General features: G+C 46.1%; 1 protein-coding gene across 7 annotated transcripts in view; it reads right to left on the reverse strand.

The window, feature by feature from the left end:
* The window catches only part of DLG2 (discs large MAGUK scaffold protein 2), a 2,047,541-nt gene that overhangs the window by 1,127,246 nt on the left and 903,144 nt on the right, over positions 1–17,151 (reverse strand). For all 7 annotated transcript variants that reach the window (XM_073612834.1, XM_073612835.1, XM_073612842.1 and 4 more), the window contains one exon: positions 3,358–3,522. In XM_073612834.1, the coding sequence (XP_073468935.1) occupies positions 3,358–3,522 (165 nt within the window). The remainder of the gene's footprint in view (positions 1–3,357; positions 3,523–17,151) is intronic.

Raw genomic sequence — 17,151 nt, forward strand, 5'->3', positions numbered from 1 at the left:
TGCTGGGGTTGATCTACTGTTTCTTGGGGGTATATTGTTGTGGGGGTTTCTATTGTTCTTGGGGGGGAATCTATTGTTGCTGGCTGCAGGGGATCCATTTTACTGCCTTTTTTTGTTATCATTAACAAATTCCATATACATACCTTAACACCACAAAATTATACTTGGTTCTGTATTCTCTAAAAGGGGCAGTATTGGGCAGTAGGTAGGGGGGTAGAACCAAGGGACGGTGCTTAGAGGTGGGTAGGGGACGGAGAAAAGGGGTGACTTAAAAGGGGGAAGTACCTGCAGCTTTTCACTGGGAAAAAAGCCCTGTATATATATATATATATATATATATATATATATATATATATATATATATACAGTGGAACCTCGGATTGCGAGTAACGCGTTTAACAAGCGTTTCGCAATACGAGCACTGTATTTTTAAAAATCTTAACTCGGTTTGCGAGTGTTGTCTCGCAAAACGAGCACGATTCCTGCCAAAGCGTGTGCAATACGGCGTTTGGCCTGAGGTGGGGGGGGGCGCCAGAGCCGAGTGGCGCCGATCGCAGCTGATCGCCGCCGTTCGGAAATGCGTGGAAAGGCCCGAGGACAGCTCGGCTGACCTCGGCAAACCTCGGGAACGGAGTCTTTCTGAGGTTTGCCGAGGTCAGCCGAGGTGTCCTCGGGCCTTTCCGTCTGTTTGCAAGGCTCTCCGGCGCCCCCCCCCACCTCTGGCCGCATGCGGTATTGCATGCAATTGAAGTCAATGCGGAACAAATTATTTTCGTTTCCATTGACTTCAATGGGGAAACTCGCTTTGATATGCGAGTACTTTGGATTACGAGCGGGAACGGATTATGCTCGTAATCCAAGGTTCCACTGTACATATATAAAAAATCAAGAGGGATTGCTGCACAAAAAAAGTGTTTTAATGAAAAAATTAAAACATCCAAAATATACAGGCAGTCATAGTAGTAACAGTTTCGGGCTAATACAGATCACGCCCTTCTTCAAAACGTCATGCCTATGAATGACCACATACAAGGTACGATATATATATATAGAGAAATCATCTGTAATCTATTAAGCAATCAAACAGTCTGTCTGGAATCAATTAATCAATGGATCACAGTGAACAAAAACATATGGAGAACAATATAATGTAATACAATCTCAGAACAACAGATCAACAGGTGTAACAGTATTCCCACACATCAAAGATTGTATTGGTTGATCGGGAATCCTATAGAAAAAATATATAAATAAAAATAAAAAATTAATGGTATCCCAGTCTTAAGCCTCGTGCACGTGATCGGATTATCGGCAGGGAATTGTGTGATGACAGACTGTTTGCCTAAAATTTGACCGTTAGTATGCTCCATCAGACAATTGTTGTCCAACTTTTGGCCAACAAATGTTGGATGGCAGGCTAGTAAATTTTTGGCGGACAAAGGTCTGTTGTCAGATTTTCCTATCATGTGTACACAAGTCCGTCACACAAAAGTCCAAAGTACAAACACGCATACTCGGAATCAATGCTCACCAAACACGACATTAGCAGAAGGTGCCCAAAGGGTGACGCTCAAGAGCTGAAATTCCACGTAGTACATCACTACGTTCGTGTTTGTTGGCCGACCATTGTGTGCCGTTTGTATGCAAGACAAGTTTCCGGAACACACCCTTCGGACAAAAGTCTGACGATCTGTTGGCCAACAATCCGATCGTGTGTACGAGGCTTTAGCCTGTAGGGTTCAATATTGATTTGGCCCACCCTTTGTAGCTATAACAGCTTCAATTCTTCTGGGAAGTCTGTCCACAAGGTGTAGGAGTTTGTCTATGGGAATGTTTGACCATTCTTCTAGAAGCGCATTTGTGAGGTCAGGCACTGATGTTGGACGAGAAGGCCCAACTCGCAGTTGCCGCTTTAATTCATCCCAAAGGTGTTCTAACGCGTTGAGGTCAGGACTCTGTACAGGTCAGTCAAGTTCCTGCACCCCAAACTTACTCATCCATGTCTTTATGGACCTTGCTTTGTACACTGGTGCGCAGTCATGTTGGAACAGGAAGGGGTCATCCCCAAACTGTTCCCACAAAGTTGGGAGCATGAAATTGTCCAAAATATCTTGGTATGCTGACGTCTTAAGAGTTCCCTTCACTGGAACTAAGGGGCCAAGCCCAACCCCTGAAAAACAACCCCACACCATAATCCCCTCTCCACCAACTGATTTGGAGCAGCGCACAAAGCAAGGTCCATAAAGACATCGATGAGCGAGTTTGGAGTGGAGGAACTTGACTGACCTGCACAGAGTCCTGACCTCAACCCAGTAGAACACCTTTGGGATGAATTCGAGTACAGCCTGCAAGCCAGGCCTTCTCGTCCAACATTAACGTCTGACCTCACAAATGCACTTCTGGAAGAATGGTCAAACATTCCCATAGACACACTCCTAAACCTTGTGGACAGCCTTCCCAGAAGAGTTGAAGCTGTTATAGCTGCAAAGGGTGGGCCAACTCAATATTGAACCCTACGGACTAAGACTGGGATAGCATTAAAGTTCATGTGTGTGTAAAGGCAGGCATCACAATACTTTTGGTAATATGGTGTGTGTGTGTATATGTATATGTATATATATATATATATATATATATATATACTGTATAAATATAGGTTCTTCAAAAAGTTTCCGCACTTTTTTAAAACTGAATTATATATACAGTAGATAGATAGATAGATAGATAGATAGATAGATAGATAGATAGATAGATAGATAGATAGATAGATAGATAGATAGATAGATAGATAGAGACATATCTATATATATATATTTATATATATAGATATATATCTCTCTATCTATATATATAGATATATATCCAAGTTATAAATAAAAAAAGTGCGGAAACTTGTATCTATTTTTTTTTTTAAATATTTATTTTACTGCAATATATTAATTTTGCTTGGTTTACCCAAACATCCCCCCCCCAACATGTCACTGATCTAGAACAAACATGCACCCTCTAAAGCAAGGAAACTATTGGGGGATGCATTTATGAATGAGGCTCACTACATCAATGTATCGCCAACAGAGATCAAAGCAAACAATTTACTGAGCAGACGCCTATTTAGAACCCTCCAGCTGTATATAGATCTTGTACACTCTGATTTTCTATTTCTCCAATGTTTACTAGTGTAGTGAGACAGAAATGTGCCCTATGTAATCCTCGGTGGTGAAACCTATCCAGTCGGTAAGGCTCTGTTCACACTGGCATTAGAAAAAAAGGCGGTTGGGCCTCATTCCCCCCCCTCAGATCATATAGCACAGAATTATAAGGACCATCGTTGATGTAAAGTAAACCCGTCAGGCTTACCTTGAGAGGGGATATATGTGACTGCATGACATAACCGTGGACATTTTCTATTTGCGATAAGTTCTTCTCGGACACATGGACGAGCTCGGGGCCCTTGATATCATGGGTGAGTCTTGGCAATGAGTGATCGTGTGGAGGGGTGTCCTCATCTTGATAGCGGTATTTCTACGGGAAAAAAGAAAGAAATAATAATATAGACAGATGCATTTTTCACATGCTACTTAAATATTGCAAAATTGTTTGCCAACACCGTTATATACAGGGAATCTAATGTGCAGCAAAAGGACTCCGTCAAAAATGTGTAAGCCCAGCCTATCACTAAATACTAAAGAAGGAAAGCCCCGGTGTGACCAAGCCCCAGTGTGTCCAAGCCCCGGTGTGTCCAAGCCCCGGTGTGACCAATCCCCGGTGTGTCCAAGCCCCGGTGTGACCAAGCCCCGGTGTGTCCAACCCTGGTGTGTCCAAGCTCCGGTGTGTCCAAGCCCCGGTGTGACCATGCCCCGGTGTGTCCAAGCCCCGGTGTGTTCAAGCCCCGGCGTGACCAAGCCCCGGCGTGTCCAAGCCCCGGCGTGTCCAAGCCCCGGCGTGACCAAGGCCCGGTGTGACCAAGCCCCTGTGTGACCAAGCCCCGGTGTGTCCAAGCCCCGGTGTGTCCAAGCCCCAGTGTGACCAAGCCCCAGTGTGTCCAAGCCCCGGTGTGACCAAGCCCCGGTGTGTCCAAGCCCCGATGTAACCAAGCCCCGGTGTGTCCAAGCCCCGGTGTGTCCAAGCCCCGGTGTGACCAAGCCCCGGTGTGTCCAAGCCCCGGTGTGACCAAGCCCCGGTGTGTCCAAGCCCCGGTGTGACCAAGGCCCGGTGTGTCCAACCCATGGTGTGTCCAAGCCCCGGTGTGTCTAAGCCCCGGTGTGACCAAGCCCCGGTGTGTCCAAGGCCCGGTGTGACCAAGCCCCGGTGTGACCAAGCCCCGGTGTGTCCAAGCCCCGGTGTGACCAAGCCCCGGTGTGTCCAAGCCCCGGTGTGACCAAGCCCCGGTGTGTCCAAGCCCCAGTGTGACCAAGCCCCAGTGTGTCCAAGCCCCAGTGTGACCAAGGCCCGGTGTGACCAAGCCCCGGTGTGACCAAGCCCCGGTGTGTCCAAGCCCCGGTGTGACCAAGCCCCGGTGTGTCCAAGCCCCAGTGTGACCAAGCCCCGGTGTGTCCAAGCCCCGGTGTGACCAAGGCCCGGTGTGACCAAGCCCCGGTGTGACCAAGCCCCGGTGTGTCCAAGCCCCGGTGTGTCCAAGCCCCAGTGTGACCAAGCCCCGGTGTGTCCAAGCCCCGGTGTGACCAAGCCCCGGTGTGTCCAAGCCCCGATGTAACCAAGCCCCGGTGTGTCCAAGCCCCGGTGTGTCCAAGCCCCGGTGTGACCAAGCCCCGGTGTGTCCAAGCCCCAGTGTGACCAAGCCCCGGTGTGTCCAAGCCCCGGTGTGACCAAGGCCCGGTGTGTCCAACCCATGGTGTGTCCAAGCCCCGGTGTGTCTAAGCCCCGGTGTGACCAAGCCCGGGTGTGTCCAAGCCCCGGTGTGACCAAGCCCCGGTGTGTCCAAGCCCCGGTGTGACCAAGCCCCGGTGTGTCCAAGCCCCAGTGTGACCAAGCCCCGGTGTGTCCAAGCCCCGGTGTGTCCAAGCCCCGGTGTGTCCAAGCCCCGATGTGACCAAGCCCCGGTGTGTCCAAGCCCCGGTGTGTCCAAGCCCCGGTGTGACCAAGCCCCGGTGTGTCCAAGCCCCGGTGTGTCCAAGCCCCGATGTGACCAAGGCCCGGTGTGTCCAACCCATGGTGTGTCCAAGCCCCGGTGTGTCTAAGCCCCGGTGTGACCAAGCCCCGGTGTGTCCAAGCCCCGGTGTGACCAAGCCCCGGTGTGACCAAGCCCCGGTGTGTCCAAGCCCCGGTGTGTCCAAGCCCCGGTGTGACCAAGGCCCGGTGTGTCCAACCCATGGTGTGTCCAAGCCCCGGTGTGTCTAAGCCCCGGTGTGACCAAGCCCCGGTGTGTCCAAGCCCCGGTGTGACCAAGCCCCGGTGTGACCAAGCCCCGGTGTGTCCAAGCCCCGGTGTGACCAAGCCCCGGTGTGTCCAAGCCCCGGTGTGACCAAGCCCCGGTGTGTCCAACCCATGGTGTGTCCAAGCCCCGGTGTGTCTAAGCCCCGGTGTGACCAAGCCCCGGTGTGTCCAAGCCCCGGTGTGACCAAGCCCCGGTGTGACCAAGCCCCGGTGTGTCCAAGCCCCGGTGTGACCAAGCCCCGGTGTGTCCAAGCCCCGGTGTGACCAAGCCCCGGTGTGTCCAAGCCCCAGTGTGACCAAGCCCCAGTGTGTCCAAGCCCCAGTGTGACCAAGCCCCGGTGTGTCCAAGCCCCGGTGTGTCCAAGCCCCGATGTGACCAAGCCCCGGTGTGTCCAAGCCCCGGTGTGTCCAAGCCCCGGTGTGACCAAGCCCCGGTGTGTCCAAGCCCCGGTGTGACCAAGCCCCGGTGTGTCCAAGCCCCGGTGTGACCAAGCCCCGGTGTGACCAAGGCCCGGTGTGACCAAGGCCCAGTGTGTCCAACGCCCCGGTGTGTCCAAGCTCCGGTGTGACCAAGCCCCGGTGTGACCAAGCCCCGGTGTGTCCAAGCCCCGGTGTGTCCAAGCCCCGGTGTGACCAAGCCCCTGTTGGTGGGACGTGGTCAAAGCAGCACTAGCTGAGGTCACACACTACCATAGTACCAGGTTGTTGAGTAGCATCCTATCTCCTTCATCCCTACTGCTTTCACGCATCTGAAGAGTGTATGGATGCCTGCTTCCACTTTCTGCATCTTTGTTTACTGGCTTCAAGCGGCACTACAAGCTACACAGATCAAAGTATTTCATTTATTTTTGTCTTAAACAATGCATTGGATCTGCATGATTAATTGTTAAAAAAATTGTGATCTCGATTCAACCCCCTCACGGTCTTAGACGGCTTTCACACCGAGCCACGGGGGGGGGGGCGGTATTGCAGCGCTGCCCCATTTATTTCAATGGGGAGCAGCGGTGGAGGAGCGGTGAGTTCTCCGCTTCTTCACCGCTTCAAAGAAGCTGCTGGTAGGACATTTTGTGACGCGCTGCCAGAGCACCGCTCCAGTGTGAAAGCCCACAGGCTTTCACACTGGAGTGAATGGAGCCGCTTTTTTCAGGCGCTATACAGGCGCTATTTTTAGCGCTGTAGCACCTGAAAAACGCTGGCAGTGTGAAAGGGGTCTGAATCCGGCATTTCCTCGATTCTATGTAACAAGTGCAGAACGTTCTCTGCTGTCAAAAAAAAAAAAAGCTTGCAAATGTTTATCAACATTCCTCAGTGCTGAGATAATTATAAACAAAGTATCATTTAGTTCTTTTAGGTCAAAGGAATGAACTTCAGTCTGTAAATTAGGTCAGTTTAACCACTTAAAGACTAAAGTCTCGTACACACGATCTGATTTTCCGCAGACAAAATCTCTGACTTTTGTCCGAAGGCGTGTGCCTGGATTTTGTCTTGCATACAAACGGCGAGGAATTGTCAGCCAACAAACACAAATGTAGTGACGTACTACGTGGTTTTTCAGCTCTTTAGCGCCACCCTTTTGGCTCCTTCTGCTAATCTCGTGTTAGTAGAAGTTTGGTGAGTGCTGATTCACGCTTTTCATTTTGCGGTTTTCATTTCACGTTTTTCAGTTTGCGCTTTTCATTTTTTGCTTTTCAGTTTGTTTCTGAACGGCTGTCTGTCAAACAGACATGTTGCAGAATCGGAGGAGATAACGTGTTATTTATTATTGGCCTTGGAGTTATTGCTTTGACCCAAGTCCAGTCCAGGAACAGGAGGAGGAGGATTTCTTGGACCAAAAATTGGTTGCTTTATTAATCGTGACCAATTATGTGATATGCCTTTGCTGCGGGCGCTCCAAGAGAATAATTCAAATGATTTTCGGAATTATCTCCGGATGACGGACCCCTGCTTTCACCAACTCTTGGCACTGTTGACCCCCTATATTAAGAAGCAGGACACATGCATGAGGCTTTTATTTTATTTTTTGGTTGAATGATAATGATTTGATTTGGTATATTTTCTAAATTTTTGGATGCATTTTTGGTTAAGTTCTATTGGCAGATATCATGTCTAATTTTATTTGTTTTCTTTTTTTAATGCACAATAAAAAAATTGTGGAGAATAATACTTGGCTATGTGTTTTACTTCAAATGACAGTTTGGGAGTAGGCAGTTACATTTTATAAAATACAATGTAAAATTGACAAGGGGCACCAACATAGTTGTATCTTTGATCTTATAAACTACGGGATAATGGTGTTGTGGTAACTTGCCCAAATAAAAAAAAAAGCATAACAATATTATTCTTGATATCACTAGAAAAAAAAGCCTTTGAAAGTTTGTTTGCAATAACTCCATCAGTATCACCAGCAAAGCAGTTTCATTATTATCCCATTAAAGAAGAAGAGAATTGTGCGCTGCATTTCCAGATTTCATAATTTGCCGCGTCACGAACGTTAATTCTCCATTATGAACGCTAGTTTACAAGACCGACCGCTTCTGTTTCCGAGCATGCGTGTTTGTATTTTGGACTTTTGTCTGACGGACTTGTGTACACACACTCGGAAAATCCGACAACAGACATTTGTCCGCAGAAAATTTGAAAACCTGCCATCCAACATTTGTTGGCGGAAAGTCAGACAACAATTGTCCGATGGAGTATACACACGGTTGGATTTACCGTCAACAGGCTGACATCGAACATTTCCCATCGGAAAGTCAGATCGTGTGTACGGGGCTTTAGCCTTTTTCTAATACTTGTTGCTTACAAGTTAAAATCAGGATTTTTTTGCTAGAAAACTACTTAGAACCCCCAAACATGATATATATATATATATAGACCCTAGAGAATAAAATGGTGGTTGTTGCAATATTTTGTGTCACATTGTATTTGCACAGCAGTCTTTTAAACGCAATTTTACACTTCAATGAATTAAAAAAATAAACAGTAAAGTTAGCCCAATTTTTTTTGTATAATGTGAAAGATGATGTTACGTCAAGAATCGTGATCTTTATTCTATTCTATTCGAATCATGCAGCTCTACCATGCATTACTATTTTTTATATCATGCATTATTTATTTATTTACTATTATTTATCTTAATTTAAAAATAAAAATTTAATACAGGAATGACCCAAGACAAAGGACTGCCAGAGCATTATGAGTTTTGTAAACAGAGAGCAACGATGAAATTTGCTTTCTCTCCAACTCTATAGGGTGTTTGAAAAGTTTGTTGAACCAATGTGACAAACATTCGCACAGCTCCAATGAAAATTGCCATATTCAGTGTTATAAAACAAATCATCTTGTATGATCGTTAGTGCCATCACCTCCTTCTAGGTGGAAATGTAATTATAAAATATGCATATGCAATATTTTATATTTACCTTTCTATCTGAAAAGGATAAAAAGATTTTATTCTGAAATGTAACAAAAAAAGAAAAAAAAAGTAAATAAAAAAAAAGTTCCACAAGCTAAAAGAAAAGAGTTGAAAATATAATAATAATAATAATAAAAATATATGCAATATTTTTAAATTACTTTAATATAAAAAAAGTCACTGAGAGCAATGTCCTATCCCAAAATCTCTTTTGCATACTCAGTTCTCCAGCATTATATATATATATATATATATATATATATATATATATATATATATATATATATATATATATATATATATTAATTACTTTTTGCTATAATAAATATCCAAAAAAAAAAAAAATAATAATAATTTCTTCTATATTAATATTAATTAATATTTTCTTCTTGATTGGTTTGCGCAAAAGTTATAGCGTCTACAAAATAGGGATAGATTTATGGCATTTTTATTACTATTTTTTTTTTTTACTAGTAAAGGCGGTGATCAGCAATTTTTAGCGTGACTGCGTCATTGCGGCGGACAGATCGCACACTTTTGACACTTTTTTGGGACCAGTGACATTTATACAGAGATCAGAGCTACTGTATACTGTATTACTGTATAACTGTCACTGGCAGGGAAGGGGTTAACACTAGGCGGCGATCAAGGGGTTCAGTGTTCCCTAGGGAGGTGTCTCTAACTAGGAGGGCTGCATAGTGACTGGAGAAGGAGAGAGATCGCTGTTCCTAATCACTAGTTTACATTGACAGATCCCTGTTCTGTCTCTCTCAGGAGCGATCGCGGGAGGCTGGCGGACATCGCGGCCGCCAGCCATGCACATCGGCTCCGTTGCGCGTGCGCCCCCCTAGTGGCCATTAAGCGGCCGTCGTAGAATGACGGCGATTTGCTCAGGAGAGCCAACCTGCCGCAATACAACTGCGACGGCTGGTCCTCAACTGGTTAAACAAAACCACCAGAATCTACAGTTTTGTAAGTGCCTATACCAGTGATGGTAAACCTTGACACCCCAGATGTTATGGAACTACATTTCCCATGATGCTCACCTACACTGCAGAGTGCATGAGCATCATGGGAAATGTAGTTCCAAAACATCTGGGGTGCCAAGGTTCGCCGTTACTGGCCTATACAATCAAGGGGCTCCAGCAGAGATTGAAAAAAATGTGCAGCTGCATAAAATGTTAATTCATTTTACTGTTACATACCTCTAGGCCATTTGAGCTCCCTGGAAGCCTGGCCGAAAAACTCCCAGTTAGCAACTCCAACATCCTGTCTAGGATGTGTCATGTCTGTAGTGTTGGGGGTGAGCTTCCTGAGTTTTTTATTTCATTTTATTTTATAGCCTACAAGTATGAGAATAAAAGTGATGACTATACTACAAAACTGCCCAGTTTTTTGTTTTTTTTTTATATATTTTTGAGAGCCCCTTGTTGAATATATTGTCTATTTATCGAAAATGGTGAGCTTATCCTTTAACACTTAACCCTTGCCCTAACACCAAATACAACCCTTAAAATTAACCCCTGACAGTTTGCCTGCCCATTAACGCATTACCCAACTCTAACAGATAAACTGACCCCCCTGAGCCTAAAACTGATCTTAACTGATTATTACCCCGATAGTGGTTTCACCAATTCTGCAGCATGCTATCAGAAGTAGACCTGTCAGCACCGATAGATCATATTTCTACATTGGAATCTGAGACCTGAAAACTCATGATCTGCCCATGTTCTACCTTCCAGAAAAATCTATAGCAAATCACTAATAAAAATGATTTTGCAGTTGAAAGACAAAAGAAACATTGCTGTAAATACAGGTGATGTTACTGAGTCTTTTTTTTGATCCATACAACAGGAATGCAAGGATGTGCTAAATCCAACCAGAAAAACCTTACAAGTCAGCTATTCACTGCAATTTTAACTGATTCCACTAGATGGCACTCTATACCTGTTTCAGAAGATGAGAAGACTGTCCTATAAAGAAATATTTATTCATCATGTAAGTTCCCATTTCCGAACTTGTGAATTAAAGCCCCCACATTGACTTAATGGGCAATTTTTGATGAGACTTAAAATATCATGTGCCGCCTGTTCTATATTTTCTTAAAATTATTTCCTATACACATGTGTAGATATCAGTGGCAGCTGGTGTTTTTTGTTTGGGGGGGGGGGGGGGTAGGGGGGTGACAAGCAACCACCCCCGCGACACCTCAAACCCCCCAATGCCCCCCCCCCCAATGTCTGCCGGCCGGTCCACCGGCGCTTACCCCTTCTAGACCGTTTTTTAAAGACTCCAATGAAACAAACCTGGGGGGAAAGCAGTTTACAGCTGTCACCTGTCCCTGATTTCGAGGGACTGTCCCTGATTTGGAGCAATGTCCCTCTTTCCTCCTTATTTGTCCCTCATTTTGGTCTGATCTATATAGTTGTATAGAAAATGCACTTTTTATCTATCAAAGAGTGATTTCCAGCACTAAACATTTCATCTAATTTCTAAATTGCAGCATTTGTAAATTCCAAAAGCCAATATAAAGGAATAGTAGTGGTAAAATAAGCACTTGTGGGTTTCACCAATCTTGTTTTTTTGTACAATTCTCCTTTAAGGGGGTGTGACAGGGGGTGTGTCCTATGCCTGCATACTTTTGCTGATAGGTGTCCCTCATTCCCTTCTCAGAAAGTTGGGAGGTATGTTAAGGCAATACCTGTGGGAGAGTTCACCAGGGCAAAATGTAATTGCTCTGATAAGGAGTCTTTCCTGCACGAGTGTGGGCATAGGTGTGCTCAGCCTGTTGTATTAGGGTGTGCACCACAAAGCCCAAACACACACATGCCTTTCTCTGCAGCCTCAGCTGCACAGGCAGGGCCCGGGACAAGGGGTGGGCAGGAGGGACGACTGCCCTGGGTGCAATGGTTTATTGCAGGGTTGGGGGAGCCCTGTGCCAGATGCTTCTGCTACAAGGCTGACAGGAGTAGTGACAGCGCCATCACTGCTAATCCTAACCCTAAGGGAAAGGAGGGGGGGGGGGCGCAGTTTGGTATCTTTGCCCTGGGCACTGGATGACCTTATCCCTGGACTGTGCACTGGATAGTGGATGAATGGGAAGTGCTCTGTGCTAAGCGGCTTCCTGTTCATTCACAAACGGAAGCATAGTAAACACAGTTCACTATACTAAGTTATGAATGAACAGAGTGAGTGTGTTCATTCAGAAAAGGAAGGTGCCGGTAAATTACATACATTTACTAGCCCCTTCCCCCACTCTCCATTCTGAACCCCCCCCCCAGCAGCCGGAGGGAGAGGAGGAAAGCCAGCAGTGCTGCCGGGTGTGGGGAGGCAACATGAGGGAAGCCTGGGCAGTAGGGGGAATTGGCACTGCACCCAGTGATTAGGGTGTGCCCAGGCACACCTGGCACACCCCCTGTGCACGCCTATGAGTGTGGGGTTATTACTGACAGACTCAAACAACAAGGGTACAAACAGTGGCACATAGACAGAGCCATCTGTTTGGCTACAACTAAAGAAAGATCCCATCTCCTAGAAAGAAACAGGAATACAAGTAACAATAAAATGAAAGCTAGGTGTGATGGTGGCACAAGTGTTGAGGTAGAGATGTTTTGCGTTTCGGCACTGCATCGCTTTAACTGACAATTGCACGGTCGTGCGACGTTGCACCCAAACAAAATTATTGTCCTTTTTTTCCCACAAATAGAGCTTTCTTTTGGTGGTATTTGATCACCTCTGCGTTTTTTATTTTTTTGTGCTATAAAGAAAAAAAAGAGCGCCAATTTTGAAAAAAAAGCAATATTTTTGCTATAATAAATTTCCCCAAAAATATATTAAAAAAAACAAATTTTTTCCTCAGTTTAGGCCGATATGTATTCTACATATTTTTGGTAAAAAAAAAAATCGCAAAAAGTGTATATTAATTGGTTGGCGCAAAAGTTCTAGCATCTACAAAATAGGGGATAGTTTTATGGCATTTTTATTATTAATTTTTTTTATTAGTAATGGCGGCGATCTGCGATTTTTATCCTGACTGCGACATTATGGTGGACACATCAGACACTTTTGACACTATTTTGGGACCATTGTCATTTATACAGCGATCGGTGCTATAAAAATGCACTGATTACTGTGTAAATGACACTGGCAGGGAAGTGGTTAAACACTAGGGGGCAATGAAGGGATTAAGTGTGTCCTAGGGAGTGATTCTAACTGTGGGGGGGATGGGTTTCCACTCACATGAAAGCGATCACTGCTCCCGATGACAGGGAGCAGTGATCTCTGTCATGTCACAAGGCAGAATAGGAAATGCCCTGTTTACATATGCATCTCCTCGTTCTGCAGCTCCGTGACACGAACGCTGGGAGACCAGCAGACATCGAGTCCGCTGGTTCCGCGGGCACGGTCACGCTGTACGCGACGTGCGCACCTGCTAGCCCCACCAATTAAAGGGGACGTACAGGCACGCCCATTTGCCCACGTGCCAACGTATATCGGCGTGCAGTGGTCGGCAAGTGGTTAAAAACTGTATGCTGTTTGCACTCTCTATGACATTAAATTTTTTGCAGAATCCACAGATCCACCCAATCATGTGCAAGGAAAATTTTTAAAAAAACAGCATTTTTGCTTGCACATGATTGGACGATGGAAGCCAGCAGAGCTTCTGCTCATTTACTAAGCTCTGGAGCAACTGCACTTTATTTTTATTTGCCTTTAGTAAGTCAACCCCTTAGAGACTATGTGATCTTTGCCCCAGCTTTCAGTAACATTAAAGAGAACCCAGGAGCGATGTTTTTTTATTAACTTAACCTCCTGTCGATCACTTAACGCATATGAGTGACAGCAGGGAGGGTGGGCTTAATGCACATATGCATCCATGGGGACCCCAGGTTTCTGCGCTGAGAGCATACTCACTGAGTAATCCCAGAACAGTGACCAAGCTGTCATAAACAACTCCCAGTCTCTGCTTATGAATGGGAGCTGGCAGGGTGGACTTCTGATCATGTGACCACTGTGACAGCCAATCACAGTGATCACACGATGGGGAAATGTGTGCCACCTCTCTATATTAAGTCCACTTAAAGGGGGGTGGGAAGGGGTTAACATAGCATCGGTATAATACTGACATGTGACCTATTATGTGACCTATTAGGCTTCATTCACACGGGTAAATAAGGCCACTGCAAATTGTAGCGGCAGTTCCTGCTGTGGTCCTCAGCACTGAGACACTAAGAGCCACGGCAGGAACTGTCACTACAATTTGCACCGGCCCTGGTGTTATTGTAGCCTTAAAGTGTTACTAAACCCAGGACCCTGCACAGAACATGGAAATGCAATTTTCTTAGTAAAAATAAACTGCTAAATACCTTTTCTCACCACCAGTATATAGCAGTCTTGTGACTTCTATCAGTGTCTGGTTAAAGCTTGTAGAGGAGCTTTCATTCTCCTCTGACTGTCCTATGAGGCTGCAGGGCTGCTGACTCTCTGTGTGGATGGCGCTGATTGGCCCTGTGCTGATCACATTAAAGGGGTTGTAAAGGTAAAATTTTTTTCCCCCTAATGCATTCTATGCAACGCTGCTGGACAGAGATCATCTATCAACTAATCCACAGTGAGTCTTCCAGAGGATGGGGGGCATGAACAAGAGGGTGAGGGGGGAACTAGCCTACAGTTCACTTTGAGTAATTTGGGGGGGGGGGGGGTATCTTCTAGGGGGCACTTTAGAACCTGTGCTACAAGGGGGCTTGGATATGAAATCCAGACCTCTTAGCACATATCCTCTCCCCCCCAATATTAAAGAGATGATGTCTGCCACAGAGGGGGTGGCCCTTGGCACCCCACAAGAGATGTGGAAAATTGCTCCAGGTGCCCATACTAGTGCCCCCCTTCCAAGCGAGTTAGTGGAGCAAAGTGTGGGTTCCAGGTCACAGGACAGGTTCACACTATGAAAACACAGGAACGCGCTGTGCGTTCTGTGCGATTCATATGTGACCAGGGTGCAATTTCAGCCCAGTTATGTCTGCATTCTCTGACCATCTCCTGTACCAAGTCTGCACACTCTATGACCATCTCCTGTACTTTGTCTGCAGTCTCTGACCATCTCCTGTATCATGTCGTCAGTCTCTGACCATCTCCTGTATCATGTATGCAGTTTCTGACCCTCTCCTGTATCATGTCTTCAGTCTCTGATCATCTCCTGTATCATGTCTTCAGTCTCTGACCATCTCCTGTACTATGTCTGCAGTCTCTGGCCATCTTTTGTACGATGTCCGCACACTCTCTGACCATCTCCTGTATCATGTATGCAGTTTCTTACCATCTCCTGTACTTTGTCTGCAGTCTCTGACCATCTCCTGTACCATGTCTTCAGTCTCTGATCATCTCCTGTATCATGTCTTCAGTCTCTGACCATCTCCTGTATCATGTATGCAGTTTCTTACCATCTCCTGTACTTTGTCTGCAGTTTCTGACCCTCTCCTGTGCTATGTCTTCAGTCTCTGATCATCTCCTGTATCATGTCTGCAGTCTCTGATCATCTCCTGTATCATGTCTGCAGTCTCTGATCATCTCCTGTACTATGTCTGCCGTCTCTGATCATCTCCTGTACTATGTCTGCAGTCTCTGACCATCTTTTGTACGATGTCCGCACACTCTCTGACCATCTCCTGTATCATGTCTTCAGTCTCTGATCATCTCCTGTATCATGTCTTCAGTCTCTGACCATCTCCTGTATCATGTATGCAGTTTCTGACCCTCTCCTGTATCATGTCTTCAGTCTCTGATCATCTCCTGTATCATGTCGGCAGTCTCTGATCATCTCCTGTATCATGTCTGCAGTCTCTGATCATCTCCTGTATCATGTCTGCAGTCTCTGATCATCTCCTGTATTATGTCTGCAGTCTCTGACTATCTACTGTACCATGTCCACACACTCTCTGACCATCTCCTGTATCATGTCTTCAGTCTCTGACTATCTACTGTACCATGTCCACACACTCTCTGACCATCTCCTGTACTATGTCTGCAGTCTCTGACCATCTCCTGTACTATGTCCGCAGTCTCTGACCATCTCCTGTATGATGTCCGCAGTCTCTGACCATCTCCTGTACTATGTCCGCAGTCTCTGACCATCTCCTGTACTATGTCTGCAGTCTCTGACCATCTCCTGTACTATGTCTGCAGTCTCTGACCATCTCCTGTACTATGTCCGCAGTCTCTGACCATCTCCTGTATCATGTCTTCAGTCTCTGACTATCTACTGTACCATGTCCACACACTCTCTGACCATCTCCTGTATCATGTCTTCAGTCTCTGACTATCTACTGTACCATGTCCACACACTCTCTGACCATCTCCTGTATCATGTCTGCAGTCTCTGGCCATCTTTTGTACAATGTCCGCACACTCTCTGACCATCTCCTGTATCATGTTTGCAGTTTCTTAACATCTCCTGTACTTTGTCTGCAGTCTCTGACCATCTTTTGTATGATGTCTGTAGCCTCTGATCATCTCTTGTATTATGGCCGCACAGTCTCGTAGTGTAAAATAGGCTGAAACAAAAGCCACCAAGCTGGAGCCCAGAGAGGACCATTTGACTGAGCCCTGCACGGTGCACCTGAGTGGTGGTCAGTGACAGCGTAGCAAGGCCAGTCTGAGGGGGGATCACTAATGTAGGGGGCAGTGAATGCAGTAAGGTAAAGGGGCACTGATATAAAGGTTACCCCTTATATCAGTAACCCCCCCCCCCCACCTTACCTTAGTGCATTCACTCTGTGGAAGATGCTCTATGGTGACCAGAGTCCCCCCCCCCCCCCCCCCCACATTAGAGTTTCATTTTAAATGCAAGTTGAAACTCTGTGGACAATTACATAAACGGGAACTCTGATGTAAAGGTGAATGCAGTGGACTCTTATATAAGGTGATCTCGTCACCAGAGCCCCCCCCCCTTACATCAGAGTTCCCCCATACATACAGTCCTTACCACTCCCCCTCCCCACCATATCTCTATCTATCTATCTATCTTACACACACACACACACACCAGGAGACCACCCCCCAATATTACACTGGGAGGCTTCCCACCAAACATTACACACTACAAATACACTATATTGTACATTACGCACGCCTGCACTATATGCAATTGTCTACACCCACTGTGCCGCATTACTACTCCCCTAGGGCACACAGAGGTGTCCCAGGTATTTTACAATTTCATAGTGTATGCTACAAAAAAAATGCCAAGCCCCGCTGAAGTGTTCGGGTTTGGCTCGAAGAAAAGGTGGCAACCCTAGCCCAGAGACCACCCTTTTTTTGAAGCCAATTAGAGCCCCAGGTTCTAA

Source organism: Aquarana catesbeiana, linkage group LG02 (assembly GCF_042186555.1).
Source record: "Aquarana catesbeiana isolate 2022-GZ linkage group LG02, ASM4218655v1, whole genome shotgun sequence".
Lineage (NCBI taxonomy): Eukaryota > Metazoa > Chordata > Amphibia > Anura > Ranidae > Aquarana > Aquarana catesbeiana.